Source organism: Taurulus bubalis, assembly GCF_910589615.1.
Source record: "Taurulus bubalis genome assembly, chromosome: 1".
Lineage (NCBI taxonomy): Eukaryota > Metazoa > Chordata > Actinopteri > Perciformes > Cottidae > Taurulus > Taurulus bubalis.
In genome coordinates, this window is record NC_136589.1 from 10537457 (window position 1) to 10547650 (window position 10194).

General features: G+C 42.1%; 1 protein-coding gene across 1 annotated transcript; it reads right to left on the reverse strand.

The window, feature by feature from the left end:
- Positions 1-1848: 1848 nt before the first annotated feature.
- On the reverse strand, positions 1849-7577 carry otomp (otolith matrix protein; the record flags this gene model as incomplete). Its single annotated transcript, XM_079230639.1, has 9 exons — positions 1849-1859; positions 2034-2205; positions 2578-2762; positions 4074-4141; positions 4756-4930; positions 6299-6484; positions 6716-6818; positions 7157-7293; positions 7487-7577. The coding sequence occupies 9 exons, from the start codon at positions 7575-7577 to the stop codon at positions 1849-1851; spliced, it is 1128 nt and encodes a 375-aa protein (XP_079086765.1).
- Positions 7578-10194: the final 2617 nt, after the last annotated feature.

The following is a 10194-nucleotide window of genomic DNA, read 5'->3' on the forward strand; positions in this document are numbered from 1 at the left end:
CGGACATCAGCAGAAACAACAATAATGGTACAAAACTGAACTAGCTCAGCCAGTCATGCCTTTACCCTTCGCAAATGAGGTGCAAATGATTGCTTCTCTCAAGAATTGTGGCGTCTTTCATCTCGCACATTCACACTTGGGGAGTTTTTTTTGCCGTCAAGAGCCACAATGTAACCCATACATTATGAAATGTGACAGTATTTCATTTCAAAGAGAAGGCATTGCCTCAGCAAGACTGCAAATACATCCTGTATCTGTTGTATTAGTTCTAACTCGATGGATTTCTTCCACTACGATGAGGTAAAGAAAACTGGTTGACGAGGTAACTTCAACCGGTTTATCAGTTTATTGCCGAGCTCTGTGGTGCAGAACATAAAACAAATAATAAAGATGGAGATGGCAATTAAAGCATTACAGTCCGTATACATTTCACAGCGCATGATTCTGTGGGTCAAGTGAAGCTTTAAACACGCTGAACTGTGACTCTTTAATTACCCTTCCTTAAACATATCAGAAAATGAAATGGATTTTTTGACAATCACCATTTTTTCATAGTTCATTTATTCAGTAACACTCTTCTTCATAATAATTATTTGATAATATCACACACTGCACTGACTAATGTATTCCTCTAAGACCAGCCTTGGACATCCTCCTGTTAGTAACTTCTATCATTATCAAGGTCTTGCTATTATGAGCAACCTTAAAGTATAAATGCTAAATTGTAGAAAAATGCAGCAGACGACCACCTATTCCTCTACGTAGTGAAGCAGGACAGACAAAGTAGGCATTGAAGACAGTTTGGGTGGTCTGGGTGATGCAAATGTCACAGATGAGAAAATTATCAAAGCTTTTAGACACAAAAAACTCACTCGAGGGTCACTGGAGGCAGCCCAAGCCCTAATCCAGTTTCTCCTCACTGTATCGTGTAACAATGCACTGCGAGCTCTCATAGTACAGTCCACCATACCAGACGTGAGAAAGCAGTGATCCAATGCAAAATGCTACAAGCCATGGGAAAGCAGCAGCCCTATCAACACAATAACACACATACAGACACCTGCACACACACACACAGTTTCCTCTCTTACACACACACAGTATGATGTGCTAGACTGCCAATTAGGTTATAACAGCTGTGCGAACAAAGTCTATATACACACACACACACACACACACACACACACACACACACACACACACACACACACACAGTAACTAAGACCTCTAAGCTCAGAGTTATAGCACCCAGTTGTTCAGTGCCAGAGACAGACCCTGTGTGAGGAGGGTGTGGGGTGAATGGGTCGTACTGATGCTTCGACGAACACAATTTCCTGACAAACATATTGAAACATTTAACAGGACTGTTTTTTTTAATCAATATTGGAGAATATGTGGTATTTCCATTCAAGTCTGTATCAACATCCTCTTTTTCAGAGACACAATCTGTCAAAACAATGAAAACTACAACTTGTTAATTTGCACTTCAATTCTATTTTATTGTTTTTTAATTCCCAGTTTTATTTCCCACTCTTTCTTCCCAGTGTCATTTTAAAACCTAAGCTCATTTTCGGGGACATTTCTTAGCTGATTAGCCCCTCTTAGCGATGTACCAGCCGGTACACTAGAGTGGAGCACTATGTTAAAGAAGGACAAGGGCATGATAGTAAAGAATGGGTGGTGAAATTCAGGGAGGACACAAACACATGAAGCAAAGCAGAGACGATGAGAGATGGCGAGACGGAGTGGCAGAGGGGCACAGATGGCGGCGAGGGGAGGCAGAACGGTGGGAAGGAGATGGAGGGACGGGGTGGAAGTTGACATGCTGGATGTCATCCTCCTGCTCCATCAGCAGAAGCCTGTTGGAAGGAAAGCGCAATAATGAGAACAGCTGCAGTGGAAACACACACACACACACACACACACACACACAGAAAGGAGAAAACACTCCTCCAGCCACTTAGCCACTCGCCTTCATCGACAGATCCACATAAACATCCTTTACACAAGCAAAGAGACATCATCACTCTTACCCTCACACTCGAAGGCTTGCAGCATGGTGGTGTAAGTGGGGCCCAGCCAAGAAGTGTAGCTACCCAGAACCCTCTGCAGGTGGTGGGTGGCATCATTAAAGAGCAGATCGGATTCGCCGTAGCCTGCTGAGCTGAACAGGCGGAAGCCCTCGGTGGAGTTGCCAAACGCATTCTGCAGACGAGAGAGAGAGAGAGAGAGAGAGAGTGAGATAGAGAGAGAGAGAGAGACGCAGAGAGAGAGAGTAATAGGACTTGATGCTGAGGGCATGCTGGTTGTGCGTTGGCGTGCTTTGTGTATGTATGTGTGTGTGTGTGTGTGTGTTTCTTTGGGTATGGCCAGGGGATCAGCGCAGGACGCATCAGTCATCCTGCCATCTCCCCCCCACACACAAACTCAGTAAGGAAGAAGGATGACAGTTTAGCAGATACCTGTACTCTGAGACCTGCTGATCGATACCACAGACTCCAAAGAGATATGAGACAGGCATAACCACACAAATCTGGAGACTCACACGCGGATGATGCAATTTCGGTCCACACCCACCTGTAAACGCTCCAGGTACTTCCAGACGCGACACTTGTCCTCCGCACGCACCACCACAGCGTTAGCTGGGACAGCTGCCAGGTGGCATCGTTCAAACTCTTCCAGGTCCGCCTCGGTTCCATCGGGGCACAGCAGCTTCAGGTCCTCCAGCTCCAGATCCAGGGCCCAGGACTCCTGGTTCTTACCTGGGCCGCAGAGGAGTGTCCGGTTTTATTATTTAAGTCCATTCCCAACTCCCACTCCCATTTAGCAGCATTATCATGTAAGGTAGTAAAAATGAAAGAGAGATATTTATTGAAAATTCTATTATTAATGAAGTGGACTACTGCTAAACCCGGTCCCTCAATGTTTGCAGGCCTGTCGAGTTTTGGATTTGTCCACATGCCAAAGCCATTGTCCACTGGGCTTTAGTAACTCTATAATGTGTAGGCTGTGGGAAGAGTTTCGAGGGTGGCATCTTTTTTAGCCCTCTCCAAAACCAAAAATACAAGGAAAAAAAGTGTAAGGAATGGATTACACGGCATGTTCATTTGCCCTAACGTAAGCTGCAACCGTTAGCATTCCTGGCTAATTAGCTTCTAGTAGCAACCTTACAATCAAAGGAAAGGGGTGGGACTTAGATAATCACATTATGTTGTGGGGTTACAGTAAAATAAATATATGTTCAAGACTGTGTGGGAGCCAAGGTGGTTTGAAATCAGAGTTTAGGTCAATATTAGTGGCTTGGACTGGGGAAACGTATCGTCCAACAAGACGGTTTTTGAATTTTGAGAGATCTGGTTGGCCATCTAAAAAGCACACATTTAGCCAAACAAATTAGAGGCAAAAGATAGTCCATCTTGAAGCTACTTCCTCCTTCCCTTGACAACAACACAGACCTCCTGTGTTGTATTGACCTCTGTTAATTACTCTGACCTTGGACGTTTCTGAAGCATATGAAAAAGCATGCTTCGTTAGACGGCTACACTGTTTGTGGAGCTGGTGTCAAACTGCTCCTTCTCGGCTGTACCAGCAGAGTCTGTGTAGCGTGACTGTGATAATGATCACCATTAATTTGGGATGTTGCCCAGAGTGGAGAAGCAGATGCAGCAAACAAAGAATTGGGCCATTTTTGTGCTGGACAAACATTTCTGAAACATTGTCGTTCCCCTTCCTGTCTGTTTCATATCTTTTTGTTTTTTTCACTTATATTATCTTTCCTTCTTATTGTGATCCATCTGTTTCTTTGTCTGTGGCTGTCTCACATATAATGTGTTAATTTCACAGACTGTGAAAGACTCTGAAGAGAAACATTGTGAAACACTGACATCCTGTGTCTAATACATGGACTCGCACTCTCTCTCGCTCTCTCTCTCTCTCTCTCTCTCTCTCTCTCTCTCTCTCTCTCTCTCTCTCTGTTGGCCCCGAGTAACCTAATCATACACCATTTAAATTATAAAATAATATCATTATGTAACCAGTGGTGTAGTTTTTTTTATATGCATATTAACACTGACCGTCCAAATTGTCAAAGATTGTTGTGTGTTTGACAAATGCCACGTCGCCGAGGTTCTCTGCCACACACCTGAAAGAAAAACATAAAACACATGAATAATCAGACACATTTAATCTATAATTAGATGAAGAAAGTGGAGATTAGCACACTCGGGAATGTGCTGTTGTAACAGCATGCCTCTGGAGGCCATAAGTAAACTCCCTCTGCCGCCTATTGTTGCACACACTAAACTACTCCGCTAAAGGCGAGTTTACTTAGCAATACTGCACTGTAACACACAGTAATATACTGTATATGTGACTTGTGAATGAAATGGTATTGTCTACAATTATAACATGCAGGCATTGAGGGAAATTTACATTTACAAGCACACAGTAATTGATAATCCAAACTGTTTGCAGTCTAAAGAATTTACAGAGTTTGTGTCTGTTACCACCATGTTCTTCTGCAGACCCGAAAACACCCATGAGGGTCATGAATCATTCATCACGATATTATTACTTTCATCACTGCATTATTTTTTTCAGAGAAGGCAGCTTTAATTACTTCTTTTTTTTATTTATGGAGAGAGTAGGCTGAACTAGATGAAAACGAGGGGAGACACAGAGGCAGAGGTTTTAAATACTCCACCTCTGGGTTTCGTTAGCATATTATTTCCCATGTTATTAATGTCAGCGTTGTACCTCAGTGCTCCTGCTTCTCCATAGTGCCGCTCTCTGTGGTTGTTGGCACAGATGTGTCTGTCGTTGTCGTCTCCTATACAGGCCTCGCACAGGTTCTTGGGGTTGTTGCCTCTCGGGTCGTGCTGGAAGTCCATTACACCCGGCACACAGCTGTAACCAAAGAAGTTGCCAACGGCTGGTGAGAAAGACAAAGAATGAGTTAGGAGGAAGAATAGGAAAGGTTGAAGGAGGATACATTATTGTTTAATTAAGTCAGTCCTCTGTGGAAGTGGAGTGTTAAAAAGAAGGGTCAAACTGCAACCAACCCTTCCAGCCAAAACACTTGATTTATTAATTAACTCAAAATGAATTGAGAACTTCTTTGACAATTGAATATTAATGACACATTTTCTTCAGTTTTAGCTTCTAAGTTAAGTTGACTTGCTGCTTTTCTTTGTTTTATGTGATGTACTGAATAGACTCGGCTTTAGGAAATTGTAACAGCCATTTTTTCAAATTTTGTATGCCAAATAATTCATTCATTGTAAAAGTAATTAGCAGATGTATTGATAATGAAAATAATCATTAGTTGCATTAGTTAGGGTCTTTTAAATATATTCTCTGGTAATTATCTGTTTGATGTTAGTAAGTAAGTAGTAATTGTCCTATAAGGTGTTTTTCATTTTTCTTGTTGTGTAGTGTTGTAGTATTGTAGCTTGTCTTTTTTCCTGCCTGCTGCAATACAAAGAACTAGACAATCACAATGGAAATAACACTGTAAGGTAGCAGAATTGTTTTTTAGATGCAATTTGATTTTCTATATATTTTCTTATTTTATACAGCTCACATGAAATGTCAAAAAAACAATAAGAGGCATCTTAATACTTTCAACGCTACCCTCTCTGCGGCGCTCAACTCCAAATGCATTGATTACAACTGTGGATGGAAAACTTTTATTATGGGTCACAAATATGTAGTTTAATTTCTGTAAAGACAAAAATATTGCTGTAATAATCTCCAGCTGACTATTTTCAGATGCAGATTAATAGAGATTTCATTCTCTGGTCTAGTGACTCAAAATTAACTACAGTGCCCATTTTTTCATATTAAAGGAGCATGTCACCAAGTGCAACACTGTTGTTTGGCACAACAGTGACGCTCTGTGGCAAAACGTATTTGGATATTTCAGATTGACAAAAATACAAACATAATACTCTTTTGTGGGATCAATTCATTTTTTGGGACATGGGATTTATTGATGAAAAGAAAACTAGGCTAAATATTGCTAGCCTCATCTTTCCTTTTCCCTCTCTTAAATGAAATTACCATCTCCTAATATGTCTTTCTGTTCATTGTTAAACTCTCACACTCTCTCACGTTTACAAAGACAGATGCACTGTTCTCGAACTCTTCTCCTCTCACCCCCTGAATCCCTTCACTCTTTCTTTCACATCACCGCTCCCTCCTTCCTCCCACTGAGCCGCTCATATTGCTTTCACACGTCAGCACACGCGTACACTTCTACGTCGCCTCACCTCCCTGAGCCCATCCCGCTCTGTCTCACCTCTGGGGAAGTTGCACTGCTCCCCAATTCTGATCTGGGACGTGTTGACCAGGTAGCCAATAGGAACAGTCCACCCCACCGTGGTGCGCATGCCGGGGTGACAGGAGCTGCGCTCATGCATCTCCAGCAGGGACAGGTCTGAGGAGGAACGACGAGCCATTGCCACCACGTAGTAGCTCACACCATCTGGAGAAAGCATGTGGGAATCATTTGTCAAATCAGCGGTGCTTGGAAAAAAAAAGTAATATAGTAATTAATAAAGAGACAAGACACAAATAATGATGTGCCTACATCTGTATATGTCGCCCTAGCAAGCATAAATACTTGTTTGGGTATAACCATGACCTCATCTTCAGTGACTTACATTAGTTAAGGTGCTGAGGCTTCAGTACAGTAATGCTCAAACCTGTGACTTACCAACTCCGTTGTGGGACTCTCCTGCAGCCAGCTCCAGGCCGTGGCAGAGGCCAGCAGCATAGACGTCATCGGCAAACATGGAGACTGCATCTGCTGTCCCATTCTGACAAAAAAACACATTTATTTAGTCAATTTCAAATGTCGCTTATTACAAATTGTCTGAAATGGTAACAAACATTGAAGATTCACAACACAAGCATGTCCTGTTTGGGCCATGTTAAATTACCAATTATTTCTGAAAAAAAACATATGGACATATTGAGATGGTGTACAACTAAATTGACCAGAAGAACTGTTGAGGATCAGGTGAAATATGTCTGTTTATTATATCCTCGCTTCCAAAAACTCAACAAAATTTGAGTAATTAATGGAGGTTAAACTGGTCATATTATGTAATGTAAACTGGACAATCCACTTTCCTATCCTTTTTTCTTCAGGTACCTTGATTTTGTTCATACAGTCTCTGGTGTTCAGGCCACGGACGCATAGTAAAGTTCCTCTGATTTTCTGAGCTGTGGCGTTCCCGGCCAAATCCAGGCACTTCTGCTCTTCGACGTCAGACAACACACACCAGGAGACTGCACAAAACAGTGGGGAAGAGTTACAAATACAGTGAAAAATAAATGCTAGGTTAGGGTTGCAAATGTTTCCTAACTACACTGCAAACCTCACCTTCTAAAACATGTAAAACGTCACTTAAAACTCACCTAGTGGATGACAAGTCTATTTTAATCTATAAACAGTCTTGAATTGATTTTCTTTTAGATTTACCTGTAGTTTTTTTATTGGAGACACAGCTGACAGACAGAAGAGGCAGAAAAAGGAGGAAAGCTATAGGCAGTCTTCTCTCTTGACGCTCCATGTCGGCTTTGATGTGAATCCTGCTTGGAAATATCTCTCTAATACAACAGAGATGAGGAGCAGGTGGATTTCATTGAAGAAAAAAGTCACTCAGTTCCTCCCTCCCTCTCTTGTAACCTGGTTATGGGAGAGGAAGAGGGGGAGAGAGGGTAAAAGGTAGGAGAAAGAGGCAGGTAGGCTGGATGTGTAAAGAAGAAAACATTGCATTATTCCTCCTCTTAAGGCGAAGTCCCAGTAGATAATCCTTCCTCCATCTCATGTTAGCAGTATTGCATTTCCACCTCCAATTATCCACTGAGACTTATCCCCAGTGGAGAGGATAGCAGTAGACACACGCAAGCTCGGAGCAGTTCAGGTCACCTGGCACAGAGTTTTGACCCAGGGTCTTTAATTAAAAAGCTTTGGACAATGTGTCGCTGTATTGGAGACATGCTCGTGGAGAATAGATACCGCCTGGGTCTTGCTCCGGTTCACTGGATACTAAAGCCTCAGGTAAGCAAGAACAAAACAGCACTGGCTATTGTTCGCAGCCGCGGGACCCATGAGGGAAAATATATCTACTACTTACATACAATCCTCCCTTTTCTCTATCTTTGTACACACACTCACAGACACACATTTTGTGAAGCGCCCCCGAGCCAACCAATAATTAGATCAATCGAAACAGGTAGAGTTTGTTCACACAGTCAGGTAAAGTGAACTCATCTTCTAATCCACCTTTTAGTTGCAGTGTTATGCAATGGCAGATCTGCATGATTGCTCAGGAAATGAAGGGTCATCTCAGTTTTCATGAAGTGGGAGCTCTTTTTTTGAGGGGGGAGGCTGGGGTATCTGGTTCTCAGCATGCATGGGTAAAGGAACAAGAAAGCACAGTGGTAATTTTTAAATCAAGCAGTATTTGCATGCAAATGCAGTAGCAACCCTATAAAGAAAACAACGTTTCCACACTGAAACTGTTTAGCCACCCAGTTGACACTTCTTGTCTCACAATCAATGTTGTTTAGTCAATGACACATTGCATTTTTCGTGTGAAACAGCATCACTGCTCTTTTCCTCTAGAAAGTGATATTAGTGACATACGATATTAGGGGATTTTTGTTCTTCTATTTCCTGTGTTTCTTCTCATGTAAATAATGTCTCTTGGCAGTGGAAAACATGCCACAAAATAATTCTGTATATATTATTCAATCAAACTAACTCAAACCATATGTCTTTAGTCGTACAAAGCCATACATAGTTATATATTCTTCAAACTAGCAGAAGCAATTATTTGTCATGCAAATAGGGATCCTTGACCCTAGTCTTTCACTCAGAATAAACAGGCAGTGGATCATATTACAAGACACACTGATTGATGATACATTGTAGAATCATGCATTGATCCAAATTTAGCCAAAACATCACCATGTCAAATATCTGTTTGGCTGTTCCAGAGACTGTCAGTAGCTGTAATGTGAAATACTTTCACTTGTTGAAAAAAAAAAGTAACCTAACAGAAATTCAGTCATCAAAAGTGAATTTCACACTTAAATAAGCAATCAAGTGGACAAAAACAAGAGCTTATGAACTGAAGTTAAAACAATATTTAAATGTTTCGTTCCCAATAAATTGTCACATAAAGGCTATTATTTGTAGATAGCTACATCATCATGTTACAGTTATTTTGGTATACAACCTGTAGGAGGACTGCCTTGACCCACAATGCACCTCGAGGATAATGTTGTGGTGACGTCGTGCGTAGCTAGAAGGGAAGACAGCCAGTGGGTGGGCTGGGTTGTGATCCTGTTTTCGCTTCTTACATCTCAAATAACGCCAATACGACCATTTAAACCCAATATAGGGAGAGACAAGCGCCCCACAATGAGTTAGAGGCTGTATGTCGTGTGTGCCAGGTAGGCTTTCGTTGTATTTGTCTCTTTGTTTTGGTGGTTTTCGTCCGGCTGAGCCGTTAGCTCTGCGGCTAGCTGAGCTCGCGCAGGGCTAACGGCAGCAGCACCGGGCAGACGTCCGTCTGACTGGCGCCTCCGAGGCGCCTGTGCACGGACAATAAAAACGCTCGTTAGTGGCCTGTTAGCTACAGCACACAGCCAGGCCCCCGGTCTGTCTGCCAGGTTTACAAAGGACAATAGCTGGTGGCTTTACTTTGGTGGTGTAAATGTAAGGTGTTAGCTTTGAACGGAATTTACATTATGATGCTAGCATAGTTGTTGCAGACGCGTTATGTATTGTTGACTCGCAGAGGAGCAGATCCAGGAGTGTTATGTTATCTTCAGAGCCATTGGTAATGAACAGCAGGCTAATTAAGAATTTTAGAACCATTATTATGTCGGAGTAAAGACCTTTGACGTCCACAGATGAATAGTGTAACTATATTATAGGTGGTTGTCTTTGAGATGCCTATTGTTTGTTTCCTAATCAGTCATGTGTTTTAAATAAAGCTTTGACAAAGACAGACAGAGGACTGTTGGCATTCCGCCATTATAAGTAGTGGCTTCCTTTTTGTGTGAAGCCTTGGCAGGGATTATCAGAAGACATAGAGGGGGGTACATGTCATTATCTCTTTGCATGAGTCCACTCATTTGAACTCCTCTCCCCTTTCTCTCTCAGTGCACTGAAAC